Source organism: Silene latifolia, chromosome Y (genome assembly GCF_048544455.1).
Source record: "Silene latifolia isolate original U9 population chromosome Y, ASM4854445v1, whole genome shotgun sequence".
Taxonomy (NCBI): Eukaryota; Viridiplantae; Streptophyta; class Magnoliopsida; order Caryophyllales; family Caryophyllaceae; genus Silene; species Silene latifolia.
Genome location: NC_133538.1, coordinates 273,140,587 through 273,166,478, shown reverse-complemented (window position 1 = coordinate 273,166,478; position 25,892 = coordinate 273,140,587). Strand labels below are relative to the sequence as shown.

The following is a 25,892-nucleotide window of genomic DNA, read 5'->3' as shown; positions in this document are numbered from 1 at the left end:
TTTATCATCTTAGATATGTAAGTTATTGTTTCGCATAACAATATATCTTTTGTTCTATTTGTTAATCTCTTTAATTTTTCATCTTTGATAGATATTAGGAGCAAAGTAATTTTTTAGTGGTTGCATCATCATTAGAGGTACGCAGTCAACGTTATATCTGTTAAATTCCCGTTGAATCTACGTTTCGGGTATCAAATTGTTAATATATAACCAATACTAAACTTCAAATCAGTAAGGGTATGTCGATTTGTAACATAATAGATTACTTGATGGATTCTCAGCCTCCTGAAATTGATAGTGTTAGTTACGTTTGTGGAGGTATTTATTCTTTATCACAATTATTGTAATTGTAATGTCTTACCTTTGGTTATTAACTTTGTTTTCCTTTACCTTTTTTCTTTTGCTTTACTTCACCCTGGATGTTGTGGTTAATTCATGTTTGTACTTTTGTTAATGTTGTCGTTCCTCTTATATATTCTATATCATAACATTTGTTTCTAATTTGTAGACCGTGGATAAGAGAAATACATCAAAGACGAGTGATGTGATTCAATGTCGTTACTCGTGAGTGCATATACTCTATTCTTTACAAGAAAACATTGATACGTGAGCAAAATAGTTAAAAAGATTTTGATTGTATCTTGAAATAATATTATTCTAAGAATCAAGGCATAAAGACTCATGAAGGTGTATTTGTTCAAAATCTAAGACTTCATGTTAGTGTAGCATGCTCATCAGAACTTTGTGATTTTAGTTCGGAAGGATTATACATTCTTCTTATTCGGAGGTCCTGTATTAAAAGTTGGTTTTGTAAGCTCCCACAACTTCACATAACAATGTTTGAATAAACAAATTTGTGAGTTTAAGTATAGGATACTTAAAATTATTAAGGCAATATTAAGTCACCTTATTGTAAACTAATTAAAATTTACGATTTAAAGTAAAAAGAGTATTATAGGTAATAAAACAACCACGAAATAAACGAAACGAGAAAAGTCTCACATCTATGATATCATATTAGAATCTATTTTATTCCATGTTATTGAACCAAAATAAATGTTAACGAGAAAATGTCTCCACCTACATTTTATGATGTAAAATATTGTATTTTTTTCTTAAATCTACGATTTATGGAAATAAGGATAATTGAATTCGAATTAGAAGTAAAAAAAGTAAAGATAAGTATATCTAATTGGATTGGATTTGAAGTGGTAGGATTCTACAAGTAATTGAACTTGACTTGGACACGAATGGAAGATGAAAGAAGTGGCATAATGTTTGTTAATTGACCTACAATCACCATATAATCGTAGGAAGCAAGGTATGTATTTAGAATTTCAAAGAGGTCAATTAACCTATAATCACTATATTTCGTATGATTTATTTTACCTAAATTTAGACATATTTTAATTATTTATATTACTTTTAATTAATATCAAATTAAAACTTTTAAGAGTAAATCTCCTTAGAGACGATATCTTAATAAACTTATTGAAAGACAAGTTATAAGTCTTAATATTAAAATAGGTTAAGTATCATTATCCAACTTGTGTATATAAGACAAATATGTTGTTTTTCTCTATACGTTATGTTTTTATCTTATTCATACTACTTGACCCATTTTAAGCTTAACATGGATATACCCTTCTTAAATAAGAATTTGTGATTCAGTTTTGGTGTTACTTAAACAACTTCACATAAAACAGATTAATTTGACACAAAAAAATAACACCATATTCTAATAGGACATTTGTAAATACCGCGTGCAACGCACGGGGCATAAAATCTAGTTTGTAATATAATTAGAACACGGATTCAATACTCCGTATTATATTGGTTTCTGAAGTCGTTGACTCGTTGGGTTGCCAGATAACTTTATCAACCGAAAAAAACTATTCTCCGAAAATATGGATAATTTTTTTTTATCAAATAACATAGATATTTTCAGAGTATTTGTAACATTGAGACAAGTTTTTTACAAAAAACATCAAAATCTCTGATCAATAGTCGAAAAAATTAATTTGACTTGAGTATACAATTGGCGAGTAGATCTTATACGTTAAAAAAATCTTAAAAGAAATACGGATATTGAAGCTTTCCATTTCCAATCGAATTGTGTGAAGATTTGTTCCACCCGTGAATTATAAAACCATGGGATACATACACTTATCTTAATATTGTACCTGAAATTTCAACAAAAGTGTACTATTAGTATATTTGAAAGGCCATATAATTGACTAAGAAACACTTTAATAATATAATGATTAGCATAACAATTTACACATCTACAATATGATATATATAAACAATGTAAGAAACAATCAAAAAGCTAAGAGAGTAAAGGGGTTTCACGATTTTTAGGTAGGTATAATCTCTTTTGTATGTAACATTAAATACATTTTTGAAGTCTTTTAAAACTCCTCTTACTATTTATTATTGTTATTTAATAGATAGACATATTGCAGCCATGAAATTCCATTGCTATAAAAACACCAACTAATTTCCTTTAATAATATAGATAGATAGATGTATTGATTTGAACAAAAGGTCAAATGGGAAGGAGAAAAAATATAGAATTAATTAATGGGAATAATCTGAACTATAATGGTGCTGCTCAAAATACTGAACGATTTTTTAAAATAATGCTCAAAAATAAAGTATTTATTGTTTCGGGTCGGTTTTGAAACTATTTATCAAAATGGTGTCTACGTAGGCTCGGGTTTTGAAACACGGACTAAACACGCCATTAGAAATGGCGTGTTTACAGTGTCGAAGAAAACTGCGGTCTAAGAATATAGGAGGCGGAAACACGCCATTGGATGTGGCGTTTCTCCTGTACTAAACACGCCAAACTGACTGGTGTGTCTCTTGTTTTGACAGTTTCAACCGCATAATTAACAAGTCCACCTCCTCTTCCTTCCACATGAATATACCGAGTGTACTATCATTGAATTCTTTCTTCCATTTCCTGATTTTCCTCTAATTAATGTCATTTCTTCTAGAATTCTATTCTAAGCTACAAATTCATCTCCTCTAATTCTATCATTTATTTCTTTATCATCTCTTATAATGCTCTATCATTACCCAGTTCTTCTTATTTCTTGGATTCATTGATGATGGGACCAATTTCAGCACAAGGTCTGGTCACTAAGCTAAGATATGCCAAAGTCCACCAATTTCGGTGTTTAAGTTTAATTAACTGATTATTTGTTTGTTTTGGTTGATTATATGCGATGGAATGACGATTAAGGCTTCCGCAAAACGAGCGCACTATTAATAAAATTCTTGATTCTCTCATCAAACAACTTGAAAAGGTGAAGGGGATGAAGTGGTGGCCATAGTGACCGGCGCGCGGAGCTGCTGGGAGGAGGAATCAATGGTTGTGATGGTGGAGCAGAGTCGGGGGTGGACTCGAGCGATTTGTATGAGCACGATGGTGCAGGAGGGCAAACAAGCTTAATTAAGTATTGCATCGCATAGTACTAATTGGGAGGTGAGATTATCAGCCCCGAGACAGTTATGCTTGAAGCGATTGGCAAGCTTGAATACAACGCTCTTGTTGTTTGATTGATTCGGAAAAGGTTAACAGTTTGAAAAGCAAGAGTAACGAGTGGGATTGGCGTGTTTCTTCAAAGAAATGGAGCAAAGAATGCAAAGTTTCATTCATACGCCATTGTGAACGGCGTGTTTCGTTCACAAGAGCCGCCACTCATAGTGGCGTGTTTCTTCTCCTCTATTTTGGCAAATACATAGACACGCCATAGGGAGTGGCGTGTTTCCGCTCCGAAACCCGCCATTCCCAATGGCGTGTTTGTTTTAGTCCATTTTAATTAAGTGTCTTTCCCTACTCATTGTAAACACGCCATTGATAGTGGCGTGTTTTAGGTCCAGAAATCCCGAGCCTACGTGGACACCATTTTGACAAATATTTTCAAAACCGACCCAAAACGACAAATATTTTATTTTTGAGCATTATTTCAAAAATGGATTCGAAAATACTATTAACTATGTTTTAACTATCAATAAAACCAACAATTACCCACTTTTCCTTTAAATAGAATGGGTATCTTTTTAACCTGTTGTAGGCTGTAGCAGGTTATTTTAGGCAGGGTCCACTGCTATCCCCTTTAACATACTCCCCCATCTTCCTTCTCCCTTTGTAATTCAAATACAAGTAACTTTTTTTTTTTCAAATCTCCTCTCTCTCTCTCCTCCATCAAGAGTACTTTCTCTCTCGCCTTGTTACTTCCCCTCTAAATTGTTCCTCAAATATAGTGCCCTCATCATCTTCATCAAATTGTGGTTCGAAAAATATGAGTAGCGTTGCTTAAAATAGGATCCTTAATCCTATCATCATCTTCGTCAATTCATGCTGCTAGGAAGTAGAAAACAAACCTCAGAGAGGGACATCAAGCACTCGACCAACAATAAGATCGGGACATCAAGCACTCGACCAACAATAAGATCTTTAGAAACCTTAATTTTATTAACACTCATCAACGTAGACGTCGTCGTACCAAAGTCCACCACAATCCGCTCAACATTACTCCCAACCGCCACCAAGTGTCCATAGTGGACAACCTTCTCCCCATCCACGTCATCACAGCTACAAGGAAGCAGGATCCACAACTTATTCCCAAGGATAATAAGATCCAATTAGCTGCTTGTATTTGTTGATAAGTAACTAAATCCGAGTAGACTTGCATCGCAATATGTGAAAATCAGTCATCCTTAACAATCTTATACTTTGGGAACTTTCTTGGACAAATTGGTGCCGTTAACACAGCGGCAGGGAAATAGGATTTTGACGGTTGAATTGGCCGAAACGGTGTGGTTTGGTGAGGTGGTTGGTGGGAGGTTGTTGATGGCTAAGATGGTGTGGATGGTTCTGACTTGGAAGAGGGATTGGGAGAGGGGAAGTAACAAGGGGACAGAGAAAAGAGAGGAAAGGATAGGTTAAAAGAGGTTTACAAATAAACGTGACCTATTTATCGGGTCACCCGTCGATCTATTGTATTTAAAGCGAATGTGGGTAATTGTTGAGTTTATTGGTAGTTAAAACATGGGTTAGAATATTTTGAGCAGCATCCTCATAATTTAGACTATTCTCAACAATTAATCCAAAAAAATAAAGGTAGAAGATAACTTGATTAAAAAGGATATCAGTAGGTAGGGATGACAATTTCACCCGCATCCGATCGAAATTCGATCCACCCGATCATAAAAGATGGATGAAAACCCGACTTAAATGGATGATGGATGGATGACGGGTAGGTTGGACGAAGAAATTTCACCCGTCATCCATCCATCACCCGATTTTATTACTTTTTATTTAATGTTTTTTTTACATATAACACATTATTAAGATATAAAACATTCATATTTTTATACTCAATGTAGATATTTTGTGAACCTACCCACTAGAAAGTTAAACTAAAATAATAATCTAACTTTATTTTTGTAGAGAATAAAAAATCATCATTTTTTTTTAACTTCAAACATATAAATACACAACAGCCGTTTATCACCCGATCCACCCGTTTCATCCTGATGGATGATATGTTTCATGGATGACGGACGGGTTGGATGAGATTTTAAAAGGACGGATAGATGACGGATGAGGCTTCACCCGACCCGAACCCGATCCATTGACATCCCTACCAGTAGGCAGTAACCCACCATTTTTCCCCGGGATCTTATAAACTGAGCCAAAAACAAAAAGGAAAGCGAGCAAACAAGTGCAAAAAAGGTTAAAAACTCTAAACTTACTGCTGTTCTATCATTCAGATTTTTGTAGGTTAACAAACCTTACCTATGCTAGCAAATCAGAAAGTCAATTTTCAATCAAAAACTAAAAAGTGATTAGTGAAACCAAAATATTACTCCCAACATTATTGTTTCCAGAACAAAATAGTAATATTCAAATCCACAAAACCCGAAATTGGCAATGGTAAAATACACTCACAGGTCAGTTGCCTTGATCCTACCATACATCGGTACATATAACTTATTGCTCAGTTGCCTTAATCCTGCCGTAAATGTTACATTGGTAATGGTAACAGCAGCCATTCCCAGGTTTTCAATAGATCAACCACAACAATACATCATGGAGAAGTCTCCTACCATGATGGCCAAATATTCACCGGGAGAATGTAGGAAGACACTCAGCTGCGCTTCATGCATTATAAGAACTACAATGCAAGAACACCATAAATTAGAAATTCATACTATGGATGACCACAAAATATATCTCAGTCTTAAATTAGTTTCAAATATATGAATATAAAACAGGCAATATATGATGCAAATACGTGGGCAATGCTAAATTCTAGACTTTTTGTACAAACCATTCTCACATTTCGAGATATCTCTTCTAAGATCTCATATAACATGTGTGAAAATATTATGAAAACATATACCCTTATTTATAAGTGTGTCTCGTTATGATATAATGGCATATGTTTCAGAATTATTCTTATGTTACATTTTACAAAATCCAAGAAATCAAAGGCTACCCTAAAAAACGGCAATGACATGATAAAAAAACACGAGTATCACAAACATTACAGATTCTCATTTGAGACCATTGTATGGATCGTTATATGAAACATCCAGCCCCTTAAGTTAATGAGATTATTTGGATTCGTTGATTCACACAATCATTCGATGTTTTTGAAAGGGGCATAGGAAAAGTCAAAACAGCAGACAAAGCTTCTCAACAAAGTTACATATTATTGTTGTTAGGTCCAGAACTCCAGAAGAACTAAGGATTACCTAAACAGTAACAAACAGATCCCTCAAAAGAATCAACGTGAAGAAAATAAAAATAAAACTTACTTTTGTGAAAGTATTTCACGATATAAAACTAAGTATATATTTTACATAATGTGTAGTCTTATAAAATCACAAATAAATGGAGGACCTGTGAGAACAGCATGCAAAAAACGAAGGTAGTACATTTTCAGGCTTAAGTGCAACCAACCCCTCAACTACAGAACAGCCCTACACAACAGCTTCTTGAGCAAATGTGGGGAGCATAACGGTAATATCAACACGTAAGCTAATAAGATAATTTGCATTTCCTGATTCAGAACTAAAAAAAACGCGCAAGGTTGCTTATTGTAAAGAGACAAACCTCTTTCAACAGCTTCAATCATCCAGGTAATAGTAAGTTCCAGCTGATTTCTGCTCTCTATCCTTTGTGGATTCCAATTTGTTGATCCTTGGGCGGTAGTTGGTCGGGTCCCTTCTAAATGTGATATCCAGATGCTGCGATTCAACCAAAGAAAAGGTGATAAGTAGTATTTTTCTTTTCGCCCTTTTGACCGTAAAAAAAATAAAAATAAAAATAAAAAGATAGCACAGTGCAACTTACAGATAGGAAAAGATTCATTCCAGTTAACAAAGACTGGGGGGAGTTTGCAGTACAGTCCACAGAAGGTGACCCCTCATAAACAATGACTCTGTCCGCCAGATATGTAGCCATAATAAAGTCGTGCTCAACGATAAAGGCAGTCTTCTTAGCATGGAGTATAAACCTCTTTATAACCTTTGAAGCTACAATACGCTGCTCGGAATCAAGATATGCACTAGGTTCATCTATCAGATAAATATCTGCAGGCTGCATTAGCATAGAAGGCAGTATATGTTAATGCAAGATTTCATAGTAAACATATACTAGCCACACGTAAAGCAGAATACATAACCAGGGGTGTTCACTGCTGCTTTACGTTTACTATGACACTTCACTTTAGTAGTGTGTCGCTTTGGTAGTGTGTCGCATGTCTGAATTAACGACATTTTGAGACAATACAACATTTGCGGCTCCGATGATTTAAAATAATATACTCCAAATAGAATTGTGTAAGGTGGGTTTAACTGTAAAACGAATCTAATCGTAACCAGTAATAAAGATATTTATTAAAAAAACTTGTTTTACAATAAATTTGGGTAAGACTGTTACACAATTTGTAATACAAGAAAACAATTAAAATAAAGAGAGTCCATACACCTCCCCATCCTAAAATCAAACTATATGAGGTTCTCTTGTATGAGAGACTATTAATTATTTGAGTTACTTGCCACCATGATCGATAATCAAATAACGAAACAAACAAATTTAAGAACAATAAGTATATACATCAATTCATTGTTGACTTCATCATAATATATACATCTTCTATCATATTACGGTTATATCAATTCAATTATACCTGCATGAGTAACACAAAAAAGTGTATTAACACAAAAAAGTGTATTAGAAAAACGTAATATTCAAACACCAAAAAAATTAGTGGAAACGTAATATTCAAACACCAAATAAATTAGTGGGAATGGGGAGGGGATGAGACATTAGCTAAACAGCCTAGCTAGGGCTTTTTACAAGCAGAAAAAAAAAGGACGTAAAAGAAATCGATTAGAGAAGATCATATATATAATTTCTAATATTTATAGTGGAAGCCCGGTAAATTACATACACTGACGCAGTGTTCTAGTTAAATACTTAGTCTTGTGTAAGTTGTTGTGCATGAGCCATGATCTACTTCTAAATAAAACTAATTTAGTCACGAACAAATTCTTCCTGTTAATCTATTATCCTCTTTATTTTTAATATTATTATAAGTCAAATTTATTTTAGGTACTTTGTAAAAGTTGGGACTCTCTGTAAACGCTCGAAAAAAAGCTTCCTTTATTAATATAGATATTAAATGTCTAACAAAAAAATTCATTATTTTTATAACAAATTAGGAATAATACCCAACTCAGAACCACAATTAACGAAATATTGAGGAACATATAGTTTTATAAACACCATTAATTCATTAATTTATTAGTACTAAATTACTTTCTTAAATAATTAATATAAAAAATACTCAATTAAATGGCACAAAAATTACGAACCTCATTATCTCGAGTTGATAAAACAAGTAATTCACGGCAGAAATTATAGATCTACAATATTAACCTCTTTAAAATGCAAATAAAATCGGAAAAAGTTGACGATCGAAATAAAATTCACACCAGAATATACATCGCTGACATCTTTAAAATACATAAAAAAAAATGTACAAAGATGAGGAACACTGCGTTGATAATACATGCAAAAGAATAAGAAAACTATTATTGCCTTAGATATCTAATTAAATAAAATTAATCGAAGCAAATTACTTATTTCAACATTAAAACGACATGCAATTTTTAATCTCATTATTTGAGAATGAATGACAGATTAATGAAAGTTTGAGGAAGTGAGATTTAAGGGGAAATCTGAGTTTTTAGTGAGGGATGAGGCTTGAGAGTGCCGAAAATGAAAAATTAATAGGTGGTGGACTGAATTTTAATAGAGAGAGGTCGAGTTAGAAGGTAGGGTATAGTGTGAGCAATTGGTCTCCCTTGTGACGGGTTACCATTTGTGGCGGATATTTTGTGAGATAAAATGGTAACAAAATGGGTTAGTGGAGAAAGGGGGCCACATGAATAGTGTTGCAGAGAGAGAAAAAGTGGGTACTTTGTGAGGTAAAATGGTATCCGTCACTCAAGAGTGACGGATATGTGCCGTCACAAACAAGAATTTGTGTAGTGTGAGGCGGGTGACTGACTACCGTGACTATAACAATTAACAAGGGGTGTGTTAGGGTTTGTTTGGAGTTTGGATAGTGTATTTAATGGAGGGAAGGGTTTTTTTAATGAAGGTTATTATGGGCTGAGTATATAGGTTATTAATTCGGCCCATGTCATCATGAATCATCGATGTTGCTTACAACGTAATTCAACCCATACTAAGAAATCAACTCACACAAATTATCATCTAAGACGGGCATTATATGTCTTAAGGGTAAAATTATTCGTAGTTTGAGACAAGATCACAAGACTTTGGTAAGTCTAAAGACAAGACTCACTCAAGATTACCAATAACTTGACCTCAATTTCAAAGAAAATTATCCAATGAGTGGATACAATGTGTCATTTCTTTTTGTCCTTTTTTTTAGGTTTGTAAAAAAGAGAAGGGAAATGAAAAAGTAGAGTCTAAGGTGAGTCTGACTGATAATGTATGGAGTTTTAGGGGAGTCTGAAAAATAAAGAAATAAAAGTTAGTGGAAAGTTGATATGACAGAGTCTTAAGACTTTGGTAAATCTTACCAATAATCATATCCTAAGTTTAAGACGGGTCAAATACATATCAAACCACAACATAAGTTGCCCATATAAAGCTAAAAGATTTTTAAGTTTTAAGACATCATAATCCATATTAAACAAGAATTATTGATCGTCTCATTGATAAATATATTAAATTGGGACATTGTTTTAATATATATTTTAGTACTTTACAACGATGTTTTAACGGTATTTTACGTTAACTATAAACCAATAACACTATTGCTTTAACATATGTACTATATATGAAATACATAGTTAAAACTATTCATATAACCGTCCCTAGCACATGTTGGACTTTATCTTCCAAGGTCGGTGTTTAAACATGACCAGCTTTACATGGCTATTTCAAGGATCACAAGTAAAAAGAGACTGAAGATTTTGATTTGTGATAATGATAAACACATGTCCAATAAAAGAAATAACGTAGTGTATAAAGAAATTTTTAAAAGTTATAGTAACAACTTATTGTTTTATTTTTCCTTCAATTTTGTCTACCTTTTGTTATGTTTTGATATATGATTATATAAGATGTAGTTTTATTATTTCAATATTTTAGATCTCTCCAATAGGTACAAACTTGATAACTTCAAATAATATGCTATTCAGTGAAAAAATTTTAAATATGAATTTAATTAAAGGGCAATTTTCTCTATTTACATAATTTAATACACAACTTTAAACAACAAGCCCGTGCAATTTGCACGGGTTTAAGACTAGTAGGATTTAAACAGGTTTGCGGAATCGTGTTCATCAACTGAGATGGCCTAAAAGTTGGAACTTCATTAGAAAAAATAAATTATGTGAACAATAGATATCCTTATTCATCATACTCGCTATGAGGTTGGTTGTAGAGAGCTCCTACCAAATCCTTGTATTTATACCAGCCAGGATCACTTTAGTCATCTTCAAATAATGTAACATAAATTCTTGTTTAAGACGGCACAATCCGTCTTAAGACGGGTCAAATATACCCATTCGAGATGAATAAGACAAAGGTATAATGCATAGGGAAAAATAATATATTTGTCTCATCTACACAAGTGGTGTATTATTACTTAACCTGTTTTATTTATTTAAGAGAGAACGACTGATAATGTAATGCAAAGTCGTACTATTAAAGCGAAACAAAGAGGTCATGAACATTATAGAGTTCCAATCAAGAATAATGTCAAAAATATCTGAATAGTCCCATACAAACTACTTTTTCCAATTTCGTTTTTGATATAAGTCATGATAGCACGAGTTAGTTTATTTGTACATATTAACACTCAAAACAAAGATAATAAAGCAAAAATCAACCGCGTTTATACAAACTATTTGCCCCTCCAATGATTTTAAATAGTAAACTCCAAATAAAATTGTGTAAGGCGGGTTTGACTCAGAGAAACGAATCTAATCGTAACGAGTAATAAAGATATTTATTAAAAGAACTTGTTTTACAATAAATTTAAGTAAGACCGTATTACACAATCATCAATTTATATATATAAAAGAGGCTTTTTTTCCAAGCACGTGATAGTCTCCAAGTTTATTCAAACACCTAAAATTAATAATAATATATATTTGTATTAAATTTGACTATAAAAATAAAAGATAATGCAGAAGTTATATTATATAAATTTCCAAGTATAATTGTATCTCTATGCCAGAATTTGTTTTGAACTAAAACAAGTTACTCCATAATTACAAAGCTGCTATATATACCACACCACCTAGACATATAATAGGCTATTATCTTCAAATTGTTATGCAGGCTGCTTAATATTGAGTTTTTCATGGAAATACATACATACTTGATTTAATTTTATCATCTTAGATATGTAAGTTATTGTTTCGCATAACAATATATCTTTTGTTCTATTTGTTAATCTCTTTAATTTTTCATCTTTGATAGATATTAGGAGCAAAGTAATTTTTTAGTGGTTGCATCATCATTAGAGGCGCATCAACGTTATATCTGTTAAATTCCCGTTGAATCTACGTTTCGGGTATCAAATTGTTAATATATAACCAATACTAAACTTCAAATCAGTAAGGGTATGTCGATTTGTAACATAATAGATTACTTGATGGATTCTCAGCCTCCTGAAATTGATAGTGTTAGTTACGTTTGTGGAGGTATTTATTCTTTATCACAATTATTGTAATTGTAATGTCTTACCTTTGGTTATTAACTTTGTTTTCCTTTACCTTTTTTCTTTTGCTTTACTTCACCCTGGATGTTGTGGTTAATTCATGTTTGTACTTTTGTTAATGTTGTCGTTCCTCTTATATATTCTATATCATAACATTTGTTTCTAATTTGTAGACCGTGGATAAGAGAAATACATCAAAGACGAGTGATGTGATTCAATGTCGTTACTCGTGAGTGCATATACTCTATTCTTTACAAGAAAACATTGATACGTGAGCAAAATAGTTAAAAAGATTTTGATTGTATCTTGAAATAATATTATTCTAAGAATCAAGGCATAAAGACTCATGAAGGTGTATTTGTTCAAAATCTAAGACTTCATGTTAGTGTAGCATGCTCATCAGAACTTTGTGATTTTAGTTCGGAAGGATTATACATTCTTCTTATTCGGAGGTCCTGTATTAAAAGTTGGTTTTGTAAGCTCCCACAACTTCACATAACAATGTTTGAATAAACAAATTTGTGAGTTTAAGTATAGGATACTTAAAATTATTAAGGCAATATTAAGTCACCTTATTGTAAACTAATTAAAATTTACGATTTAAAGTAAAAAGAGTATTATAGGTAATAAAACAACCACGAAATAAACGAAACGAGAAAAGTCTCACATCTATGATATCATATTAGAATCTATTTTATTCCATGTTATTGAACCAAAATAAATGTTAACGAGAAAATGTCTCCACCTACATTTTATGATGTAAAATATTGTATTTTTTTCTTAAATCTACGATTTATGGAAATAAGGATAATTGAATTCGAATTGGAAGTAAAAAAAAGTAAAGATAAGTATATCTAATTGGATTGGATTTGAAGTGGTAGGATTCTACAAGTAATTGAACTTGACTTGGACACGAATGGAAGATGAAAGAAGTGGCATAATGTTTGTTAATTGACCTACAATCACCATATAATCGTAGGAAGCAAGGTATGTATTTAGAATTTCAAAGAGGTCAATTAACCTATAATCACTATATTTCGTATGATTTATTTTACCTAAATTTAGACATATTTTAATTATTTATATTACTTTTAATTAATATCAAATTAAAACTTTTAAGAGTAAATCTCCTTAGAGACGATATCTTAATAAACTTATTGAAAGACAAGTTATAAGTCTTAATATTAAAATAGGTTAAGTATCATTATCCAACTTGTGTATATAAGACAAATATGTTGTTTTTCTCTATACGTTATGTTTTTATCTTATTCATACTACTTGACCCATTTTAAGCTTAACATGGATATACCCTTCTTAAATAAGAATTTGTGATTCAGTTTTGGTGTTACTTAAACAACTTCACATAAAACAGATTAATTTGACACAAAAAAATAACACCATATTCTAATAGGACATTTGTAAATACCGTGCAACGCACGGGCATAAAATCTAGTTTGTAATATAATTAGAACACGGATTCAATACTCCGTATTATATTGGTTTCTGAAGTCGTTGACTCGTTGGGTTGCCAGATAACTTTATCAACCGAAAAAAACTATTCTCCGAAAATATGGATAATTTTTTTTTATCAAATAACATAGATATTTTCAGAGTATTTGTAACATTGAGACAAGTTTTTTACAAAAAACATCAAAATCTCTGATCAATAGTCGAAAAAATTAATTTGACTTGAGTATACAATTGGCGAGTAGATCTTATACGTTAAAAAAATCTTAAAAGAAATACGGATATTGAAGCTTTCCATTTCCAATCGAATTGTGTGAAGATTTGTTCCACCCGTGAATTATAAAACCATGGGATACATACACTTATCTTAATATTGTACCTGAAATTTCAACAAAAGTGTACTATTAGTATATTTGAAAGGCCATATAATTGACTAAGAAACACTTTAATAATATAATGATTAGCATAACAATTTACACATCTACAATATGATATATATAAACAATGTAAGAAACAATCAAAAAGCTAAGAGAGTAAAGGGGTTTCACGATTTTTAGGTAGGTATAATCTCTTTTGTATGTAACATTAAATACATTTTTGAAGTCTTTTAAAACTCCTCTTACTATTTATTATTGTTATTTAATAGATAGACATATTGCAGCCATGAAATTCCATTGCTATAAAAACACCAACTAATTTCCTTTAATAATATAGATAGATAGATGTATTGATTTGAACAAAAGGTCAAATGGGAAGGAGAAAAAATATAGAATTAATTAATGGGAATAATCAACTATAATGGTGTCGCTCAAAATACTTTGAACGATTTTTTAAAATAATGCTCAAAAATAAAGTATTTATTGTTTCGGGTCGGTTTTGAAACTATTTATCAAAATGGTGTCTACGTAGGCTCGGGTTTTGAAACACGGACTAAACACGCCATTAGAAATGGCGTGTTTACAGTGTCGAAGAAAATCATGCGGTCTAAGAATATAGGAGGCGGAAACACGCCATTGGATGTGGCGTTTCTCCTGTACTAAACACGCCAAACTGACTGGTGTGTCTCTTGTTTTGACAGTTTCAACCGCATAATTAACAAGTCCACCTCCTCTTCCTTCCACATGAATATACCGAGTGTACTATCATTGAATTCTTTCTTCCATTTCCTGATTTTCCTCTAATTAATGTCATTTCTTCTAGAATTCTATTCTAAGCTACAAATTCATCTCCTCTAATTCTATCATTTATTTCTTTATCATCTCTTATAATGCTCTATCATTACCCAGTTCTTCTTATTTCTTGGATTCATTGATGATGGGACCAATTTCAGCACAAGGTCTGGTCACTAAGCTAAGATATGCCAAAGTCCACCAATTTCGGTGTTTAAGTTTAATTAACTGATTATTTGTTTGTTTTGGTTGATTATATGCGATGGAATGACGATTAAGGCTTCCGCAAAACGAGCGCACTATTAATAAAATTCTTGATTCTCTCATCAAACAACTTGAAAAGGTGAAGGGGATGAAGTGGTGGCCATAGTGACCGGCGCGCGGAGCTGCTGGGAGGAGGAATCAATGGTTGTGATGGTGGAGCAGAGTCGGGGGTGGACTCGAGCGATTTGTATGAGCACGATGGTGCAGGAGGGCAAACAAGCTTAATTAAGTATTGCATCGCATAGTACTAATTGGGAGGTGAGATTATCAGCCCCGAGACAGTTATGCTTGAAGCGATTGGCAAGCTTGAATACAACGCTCTTGTTGTTTGATTGATTCGGAAAAGGTTAACAGTTTGAAAAGCAAGAGTAACGAGTGGGATTGGCGTGTTTCTTCAGCAAATGGAGCAGCAATGCAGTGTTTCATTCATACGCCATTGTGAACGGCGTGTTTCGTTCACAAGAGCCGCCACTCATAGTGGCGTGTTTCTTCTCCTCTATTTTGGCAAATACATAGACACGCCATAGGGAGTGGCGTGTTTCCCGCTCCGAAACCCGCCATTCCCAATGGCGTGTTTGTTTTAGTCCATTTTAATTAAGTGTCTTTCCCTACTCATTGTAAACACGCCATTGATAGTGGCGTGTTTTAGGTCCAGAAATCCCGAGCCTACGTGGACACCATTTTGACAAATATTTTCAAAACCGACCCAAAACGACAAATATTTTATTTTTGAGCATTATTTCAAAAATGGATTCGAAAATACTATTAACTATGTTTTAACTATCAATAAAACCAACAATTACCCACTTTTCCTTTAAATAGAATGGGTATCTTTTTAACCTGTTGTAGGCTGTAGCAGGTTATTTTAGGCAGGGTCCACTGCTATCCCCTTTAACATACTCCCCCATCTTCCTTCTCCCTTTGTAATTCAGCGCAACTTTTTTTTTCAAATCTCCTCTCTCTCTCTCCTCCATCAAGAGTACTTTCTCTCTCGCCTTGTTACTTCCCCTCTAAATTGTTCCTCAAATATAGTGCCCTCATCATCTTCATCAAATTGTGGTTCGAAAAATATGAGTAGCGTTGCTTAAAATAGGATCCTTAATCCTATCATCATCTTCGTCAATTCATGCTGCTAGGAAGTAGAAAACAAACCTCAGAGAGGGACATCAAGCACTCGACCAACAATAAGATCGGGACATCAAGCACTCGACCAACAATAAGATCTTTAGAAACCTTAATTTTATTAACACTCATCAACGTAGACGTCGTCGTACCAAAGTCCACCACAATCTGCTCAACATTACTCCCAGCGGCCACCAAGTGTCCATAGTGGACAACCTTCTCCCCATCCACGTCATCACAGCTACAAGGAAGCAGGATCCACAACTTATTCCCAAGGATAATAAGATCCAATTAGCTGCTTGTATTTGTTGATAAGTAACTAAATCCGAGTAGACTTGCATCGCAATATGTGAAAATCAGTCATCCTTAACAATCTTATACTGGGGAACTTTCTTGGACAAATTGGTGCCGTTAACACAGCGGCAGGGAAATAGGATTTTGACGGTTGAATTGGCCGAAACGGTGTGGTTTGGTGAGGTGGTTGGTGGGAGGTTGTTGATGGCTAAGATGGTGTGGATGGTTCTGACTTGGAAGAGGGATTGGGAGAGGGGAAGTAACAAGGGGACAGAGAAAAGAGAGGAAAGGATAGGTTAAAAGAGGTTTACAAATAAACGTGACCTATTTATCGGGTCACCCGTCAGTCTATTGTATTTAAAGCGAATGTGGGTAATTGTTGAGTTTATTGGTAGTTAAAACATGGGTTAGAATATTTTGAGCAGCATCCTCATAATTTAGACTATTCTCAACAATTAATCCAAAAAAATAAAGGTAGAAGATAACTTGATTAAAAAGGATATCAGTAGGTAGGGATGACAATTTCACCCGCATCCGATCGAAATTCGATCCACCCGATCATAAAAGATGGATGAAAACCCGACTTAAATGGATGATGGATGGATGACGGGTAGGTTGGACGAAGAAATTTCACCCGTCATCCATCCATCACCCGATTTTATTACTTTTTATTTAATGTTTTTTTTACATATAACACATTATTAAGATATAAAACATTCATATTTTTATACTCAATGTAGATATTTTGTGAACCTACCCACTAGAAAGTTAAACTAAAATAATAATCTAACTTTATTTTTGTAGAGAATAAAAAATCATCATTTTTTTTTAACTTCAAACATATAAATACACAACAGCCGTTTATCACCCGATCCACCCGTTTCATCCTGATGGATGATATGTTTCATGGATGACGGACGGGTTGGATGAGATTTTAAAAGGACGGATAGATGACGGATGAGGCTTCACCCGACCCGAACCCGATCCATTGACATCCCTACCAGTAGGCAGTAACCCACCATTTTTCCCCGGGATCTTATAAACTGAGCCAAAAACAAAAAGGAAAGCGAGCAAACAAGTGCAAAAAAGGTTAAAAACTCTAAACTTACTGCTGTTCTATCATTCAGATTTTTGTAGGTTAACAAACCTTACCTATGCTAGCAAATCAGAAAGTCAATTTTCAATCAAAAACTAAAAAGTGATTAGTGAAACCAAAATATTACTCCCAACATTATTGTTTCCAGAACAAAATAGTAATATTCAAATCCACAAAACCCGAAATTGGCAATGGTAAAATACACTCACAGGTCAGTTGCCTTGATCCTACCATACATCGGTACATATAACTTATTGCTCAGTTGCCTTAATCCTGCCGTAAATGTTACATTGGTAATGGTAACAGCAGCCATTCCCAGGTTTTCAATAGATCAACCACAACAATACATCATGGAGAAGTCTCCTACCATGATGGCCAAATATTCACCGGGAGAATGTAGGAAGACACTCAGCTGCGCTTCATGCATTATAAGAACTACAATGCAAGAACACCATAAATTAGAAATTCATACTATGGATGACCACAAAATATATCTCAGTCTTAAATTAGTTTCAAATATATGAATATAAAACAGGCAATATATGATGCAAATACGTGGGCAATGCTAAATTCTAGACTTTTTGTACAAACCATTCTCACATTTCGAGATATCTCTTCTAAGATCTCATATAACATGTGTGAAAATATTATGAAAACATATACCCTTATTTATAAGTGTGTCTCGTTATGATATAATGGCATATGTTTCAGAATTATTCTTATGTTACATTTTACAAAATCCAAGAAATCAAAGGCTACCCTAAAAAACGGCAATGACATGATAAAAAAACACGAGTATCACAAACATTACAGATTCTCATTTGAGACCATTGTATGGATCGTTATATGAAACATCCAGCCCCTTAAGTTAATGAGATTATTTGGATTCGTTGATTCACACAATCATTCGATGTTTTTGAAAGGGGCATAGGAAAAGTCAAAACAGCAGACAAAGCTTCTCAACAAAGTTACATATTATTGTTGTTAGGTCCAGAACTCCAGAAGAACTAAGGATTACCTAAACAGTAACAAACAGATCCCTCAAAAGAATCAACGTGAAGAAAATAAAAATAAAACTTACTTTTGTGAAAGTATTTCACGATATAAAACTAAGTATATATTTTACATAATGTGTAGTCTTATAAAATCACAAATAAATGGAGGACCTGTGAGAACAGCATGCAAAAAACGAAGGTAGTACATTTTCAGGCTTAAGTGCAACCAACCCCTCAACTACAGAACAGCCCTACACAACAGCTTCTTGAGCAAATGTGGGGAGCATAACGGTAATATCAACACGTAAGCTAATAAGATAATTTGCATTTCCTGATTCAGAACTAAAAAAAACGCGCAAGGTTGCTTATTGTAAAGAGACAAACCTCTTTCAACAGCTTCAATCATCCAGGTAATAGTAAGTTCCAGCTGATTTCTGCTCTCTATCCTTTGTGGATTCCAATTTGTTGATCCTTGGGCGGTAGTTGGTCGGGTCCCTTCTAAATGTGATATCCAGATGCTGCGATTCAACCAAAGAAAAGGTGATAAGTAGTATTTTTCTTTTCGCCCTTTTGACCGTAAAAAAAATAAAAATAAAAATAAAAAGATAGCACAGTGCAACTTACAGATAGGAAAAGATTCATTCCAGTTAACAAAGACTGGGGGGAGTTTGCAGTACAGTCCACAGAAGGTGACCCCTCATAAACAATGACTCTGTCCGCCAGATATGTAGCCATAATAAAGTCGTGCTCAACGATAAAGGCAGTCTTCTTAGCATGGAGTATAAACCTCTTTATAACCTTTGAAGCTACAATACGCTGCTCGGAATCAAGATATGCACTAGGTTCATCTATCAGATAAATATCTGCAGGCTGCATTAGCATAGAAGGCAGTATATGTTAATGCAAGATTTCATAGTAAACATATACTAGCCACACGTAAAGCAGAATACATAACCAGGGGTGTTCACTGCTGCTTTACGTTTACTATGACACTTCACTTTAGTAGTGTGTCGCTTTGGTAGTGTGTCGCATGTCTGAATTAACGACATTTTGAGACAATACAACATTTCATGGATACGAAAAAACACGAATCTTCTTCACAAATTAATTGTCTAAAACCCGACATCGCTTGCAGCTGAATCTGAGAGAGTAACATAAATGCTCGACAAGGCACCTTTCCGCAACTGATTCAATAGAATACAGAAACATGAAAGATACTGCACTCTAAAACTCGAATATCTCTTACAGAGTTATTTAAAAAAAGGCACATTGAGGCAACAGAGGCTGGTGAAGGTAGTGCACAAAGCAAAGGCACGTCTCTCATGCACACAAGGCACACAATTTTTCCAAAAAAATTGTGTTTTCAAAATATCTTATGCCGACACAAAAACATGTAAAGATATGGAAAATGACATCATAGGGCAACGGAAAGGCACAATACATGAGTTTAAATGAAAAAAATTATAGAACTTGCATACTAGTGTGTCTTGCTAGTTGGGCCTTCTACACAGTGTAGATAAGGCGCTCTCAGGAATTTTGAATAGTGCCTCAACAAACCTTGCCCCCCTTTTAAACTAAGTCTCAACCATGTGAACAGAGAGACTTCTGCCATACATTGACTGCTCATAATCAACGGGAAAAGGAAAGAAGGAAGGAAAAGGAAAGGAGGTAGCAGCGAGAAGGACAGGAGTGTAAAGGTTGGCATCATGTTCAAGAAAAACTGACTACCATGAAATTAGTCGGCAAGTTATAAAGGATTACCTTTCCCAAACACAAAGCTAACGCAACTCTCTGCAATTCTCCACCAGATAGATTAACGACCTCTTGGTCCATTAATTGCTCAATCTGCAAAGGCTTCATAACATCTGACACAAACTGAGGATGCATATACGAGTCCCTAATCTTTTGATGCAGTAGGTGTCTAACGGAGTGTTGGAATTTCGGACTGATCTTTTGCGGCTTGTATGAAACATTAAATTCAGGCACTTCCACATCGGAATCTCCCACGTCGTCGGGCTTAAGCAAACCAGCCTGTAAAAGTTGGTTTAAATGTTAATTCACTTTTCAACTGTTAGCAAACTTCAATCATATATCAACTCAACCATCATCATCACTCAATAAGTTCAAAAAGGAAAGTACCAGCATCCGAATAAAAGTTGTCTTTCCCGTGCCATTTTCTCCCAACATCACAACAATCTGGGAATCAGTAAATTCACCTTCACTGACACGTAGCCTAAATCCACCCTGAGTTTTTGTCATAGCAGGGTATTTGTACCGAGCATACGTCTCAATCTCCTCAGCATTATCTTGGGGAGTCTCTGCAACCTGATAATCTAATATGAATATTGTCCCACACACACAAAAAACATGGCTACTAGGTGAGTATGTCCACAGGAAAATACCTTGAATGTAAGGGACTCGTCACGGAAACGCAGATTTTCAGTTGGCACAAATCCTGACAAAAATATATTGATACCTTCTCTTACAGAGAAGGGCAGGGTCACAACTCCATAAGCACCCGGTTTACCGTACAAACAGCAAATGAAATCCGAAAGATAGTCCAGAACACTAAGATCGTGCTCAACAACAATGACGTAGCTGAAATACAGAAATAAACAAGGGAAACAAACGTTAATATTAATAATATTCTAAAATCCCAATAGAGTATAAACTATAGACGATATGTGAGGAGCATAAAGGTATTCCCCATACTACCTAAATGTTATCCCCGTTTGACTTTGAATATTAATTTCTACAGATCAATTTAGAGATATAAACCTAAAGCCTCTTTTGTCATATTATTATTATTACGTAATTTATTTTCGCAGTACATATTTTACTCATTGTAGTACTTTTTGTACAAAAATTTTCATTTGTTTACCCTTACCAAAAACATGAAAAACCTAATTCTCTCTACCTTCTCTCTATTGCCAACTCTCTTACCTCCATCAAAAATGCACAAAATTCTTCAATTACGAATGGTAATACGATTATAGAGCAGTTATTTAATTCATTAATCAATTGTTATTATCAATTAAATTGATTATTTGTTATAATTTTGCATCCTTTTTTCAATTAAATTTATTAGGGTTTAATTGGTATGGCATGAAGGTGTTGGTTCACTGGGATATCGCCGGCTACATGGGAGTGCGCCGTCGGCGAAGAGAAGAGAGAACGACAGGTGGTTGTCAGTGGTCGTTCGACGGTGTTATTATCAATTAAATTGATTATTATCAATTAAATTGATTATCTTTAAAAAGTTATTGGCTAGGTTGAATTATGCATCTGAGGCCGTAACTCTTTTATATATAAATAAAAAATACTGGTCAAAGAAAAAATAGTTTTACCCCAAAAGTCAAGGAGAGACAATATAGTGGGAATCTAGGATGGGGCAATAGATAGGAGTGGATACCTGTTAGGCCTAAGCAATGATCTGACAACTTGTGCAGCTTTGAGCCTTTGCTTAACATCAAGGTAACTTGAAGGCTCATCAAACATATATATCTCAGCATTCTGCATAGCCACCACAGCAATAGCAAACCTCTGCAGTTCCCCACCAGAAAGATCCCCAACGTTACGATCCAAAACTTTGTTAAGCTGAAGATCAGTCAACATTTCAGTCTTCATATCTCTCTCATCTTTCTGATCTAACACCTGTCCCACATTGCCCTGGACAGCCTTTGGAATGTTATCCACATACTGGGGCTTGATAATTGCCTATTAACAAACATACATCAGTAAAGAGGCAACATGAAACAACACCACCAACAAATGGTAGAGACGTGCGAAGTAAGATGTATGCAGCGTTACCCCTATGTTATACAACGAGAAATTGTTTCTGTATGACCCATAATGAAGACTGTTGTAAAATGCAGACATCTTGCTACTTCATGATACAAGAAGCATACGGAGTTTAAGTAATTTTGATTCAGTCCATAATAATCCTAAAGCCAATAAATAGTGAGTTTTTGGCCTATTAGACGCCACACAAAACAAGAAGAAAAACTACGACTGCCCAACTGAGTAACACGAGTTCTTAAAGAACAACACTGTTAAAACGTACAACACTAAAAAAACTAATAGGGGAAAAGTAATAGGGGTGGAACACTGAATAAGCAGGCAAAAACACTTAAAGAGAGACAGCACCTTCAAATTATCTTCCAATATGCGCGTGAAATAGTTTTGCAGCTCAGACCCACGAAAGTACGTTAAAATCTCTTGCCAGTCAGGGGGGTTCTGCAAAAAACACATCAGCCTAAAGAATAGAAGGACAGCAATAACTGAAAAACAAAATCCGCAGAACAAAAAATTACATTGAAACGCCCCAAATTAGGCTTCAGCTTTCCAGCTAACACTTTAAGAGCAGTTGATTTTCCAATACCATTAGTTCCAACTAAACCAAGAACTTGCCCCGGCCTCGGAACGGGTAACCTGCGGTACAATAATCTCACAAGTCAAAGCTGAAGAAAAAATTGGCATGAAAAATCACAAATCAACTCATCTAACCTGTGTAACTTGAATGTGTTGGGCCCATAGCGATGTGTTGTATCCTTGTCCAAATCTTTAGGCAAATTGATGATTTGAATTGCTTCAAAGGGGCATTTCTGCATCCAGAAATAACGTAATATCTCTCAGTCATTTCACACACACTTACCAATGACATTACTTCATGACATGAACATGTACATCAGTTCAAGCATGTATCAGAGACGGAATAGAGCAGAGCATGGGAAACAGTGTTGACCTTGACACAAATACCGCAACCAATGCACAGTTCCTCTGAAATGAAGGCGACTTTTGCTAATGTAGTGACCTCTATACATAGCTTCCCTGCAAACCAGAGACGTAATTTAGAAATACATAGAAAGTTCACCAGTAACAGCTCGCATGATCTAGCGCCATTATACTACAAATTGATATTAAATAGCTAGTGACCTAACAAGGTACCACTTAAACCTACACAAATGGATAGCAGCGCTTTTATAAAATGCACAGCTTTGAAATCATTGTAAATGAATAGAAAACCATATGTTCACTTGCTAACCCATCAACCGAAAAAGGGTAGTGCAAATATACAAACGCAAAGGAACTTAAATAACGAGAATCAACAAAGATAGATCACTCATGTACAAGCGTAAAACAATGTCAGGTTGCACAGGAACAAAACTATACCTGTCTTAACCACAGGACAGCTCTTCTTGCACTCTTGACGGCACTTCTTTGGCTTGCAACGATCTGAGCTTACAATGGCTATACGGGTCAAACGTTCTGACATCTTGCTTGTTGTTTAGAAGAATGTCAAACACTTGACCTCGAAAGCTGGGAGAAAGAGATGAAATAAAGTCAATAGAGAACAACAGAGCTGGCAAAATAACCACCGACAAACAAGAGAAATGGCACCCCATGGATGAGCAAGGGGAAGAAAGAGACATTATTCGTAGTCTAGAAAATAAAGCACCCCATAAACCTATTATATCAAAAGTGATAATAATTCCAACCCTTCACAACACCATAAATCATTCCATGTTAGGTCCAGCAACGCATTAAAGCAGCACATCATGGAGTCTCAATGCAAATTTAGATTTAGACAATGATAACAGAATTCCTCCACTACAGAAATTACCTAGCACTCAGGAGAAAAGGACGAAGAGTTCAGTTTCAACACCTTTGCATTTAATTTAACATCATAAAAACTAACACATCATATGTTTTTTTAACTTCTAAGTGACAGGATGCATGAATTTGGTGACCCTCTTCACAGAATAAAACGCCGTAAAAAAAAAGCTTCGAGAAGTAAACTAGTAATAAAATTCAACTTCTCACATAAAGTAATATATCATGCCAAAAGGATTGCAAGCCAACTTTTGCTCCCACCTAATCAAACTATGTCAGCAGAAAAGAACATCATTCTCTCGTCATCAATTCATGGGAACTGGTATACAAAACTATCTTCGTCCTTATATCTAGGCAAATCATATGGTATACACCACGATAGCAGTCTTTACACACTTAACTAAAACTCCTTCCGTCCCAATCATTTGTTCACACATGCGAATTTTGTCATGGCAAATTTTGTAAAAAGCAGTTGTGAATTGATACTTCACGCGAATCATTATTTATATGATCAATATCATTACAAATTATCTAAATTAAAATTTCATAAAAATAACATTATAATATCACAATTTAAAATTCCAATTTGAATAATTTTTATCTTTGTAAATCGACCTTTAATTAACAGGCTAACATTGAAAATAATTAATCCAACTTCAATTGAAAATTAAAATTAAAATTTACGATTTAGCAAGTTTAATTGAAAATTAAACAACGAGAATATAAAGGAAAACGAAGATTGGGGGTGGGAGAGATGAGATTACCTTGGTAGAAACACGATTTGAGCGGCGGAATTGAGAAAGTTGAAGGGGATGAACTGGGTTGTATGGAAAATGCGGTTGATTTTGGGGATTACAGAGAACTATGGTTGGACTAATGGGTAATTCAGATCTGAGAGAGAGAGAGCTGCCTTTTATTTAGTTTTTATTTAGGTGTTTTTGTTATCGGTAAACTCTGAGAAATGATCCTCCCTAGTATTGCACCATTTCGGATTTCGGAGGTTTAAGGCTCTGTTTGGCAAAACTACCTGAAAAGATAGCTGAAAACTGAAAAGCTAATTAAAATCTGAAAAGGTAACTGATAAGATAGCTGAAAATTAGAAGCTGATAAGGTAACTGATTATATAAAAACTAGTGTTCAAGCCCGGGCGCTGCCCGGGTTATATCCTAACAATGGATTCTGAATTTGTATCATGAGTTTGTTAGTTATAAAGTTATTTTATACCGACTATTTACCAGTATTTTGGTCACTTTATATAAATATTAAAGACAACAATTGATTCATTGTACATTTAAAACAAAACCATTTAGCATGAATATGTGACCCGACCTAATAAACTTGAGCTAAAACGGAATTGATTCGCTTAATTGTATTTCACCCAGCGTTATTCGAGAGATGACTTTGTCCATTGTGACTCTTACCAAACAATTTTGACCTCGCCTATGAAGATCATTATCACATCGTGTTTTAACTTTTACCAAACCAAGGTGTGTATTTTCAAAGCTCATGCTTAATGATTGGATTTTGTCTCGTCAATTTTAATGTAGTTCTTGGTTACCGGTTACACAAATTCTCATTA

The 25,892-nt window shown here is 34.3% G+C and overlaps 1 protein-coding gene and 1 long non-coding RNA gene across 3 annotated transcripts; both read right to left on the bottom strand.

Moving 5' to 3' along the window:
* Window positions 1-5,862: 5,862 nt before the first annotated feature.
* On the bottom strand, window positions 5,863-7,641 carry LOC141632798 (uncharacterized). Its single transcript, XR_012537827.1, has 3 exons — window positions 7,376-7,641; window positions 7,136-7,269; window positions 5,863-6,191 (listed from the first exon to the last, which is right to left on the bottom strand). It is a non-coding gene; the product is annotated as an uncharacterized LOC141632798 (long non-coding RNA).
* Window positions 7,642-17,786: 10,145 nt separating this feature from the next.
* LOC141632797 (ABC transporter E family member 2-like) lies at window positions 17,787-25,285 on the bottom strand. Of its 2 annotated transcripts, none has more exons than XM_074445308.1 (13): window positions 25,078-25,285; window positions 23,873-24,019; window positions 23,445-23,530; window positions 23,207-23,304; window positions 23,014-23,131; window positions 22,847-22,936; window positions 22,113-22,417; window positions 21,103-21,298; window positions 20,840-21,025; window positions 20,462-20,731; window positions 19,325-19,570; window positions 19,085-19,218; window positions 17,787-18,140 (listed from the first exon to the last, which is right to left on the bottom strand). In XM_074445308.1, exons 2-12 carry the CDS (start codon window positions 23,973-23,975, stop codon window positions 19,099-19,101), a joined length of 1,818 nt encoding a protein of 605 aa, XP_074301409.1. In that variant the 5' UTR covers window positions 23,976-24,019; window positions 25,078-25,285; the 3' UTR covers window positions 17,787-18,140; window positions 19,085-19,098. The 2 variants fall into 2 exon arrangements, with proteins under 2 accessions (XP_074301409.1, XP_074301410.1); XM_074445309.1 differs by lacking the exon at window positions 25,078-25,285 and adding an exon at window positions 24,324-24,457.
* Window positions 25,286-25,892: the final 607 nt, after the last annotated feature.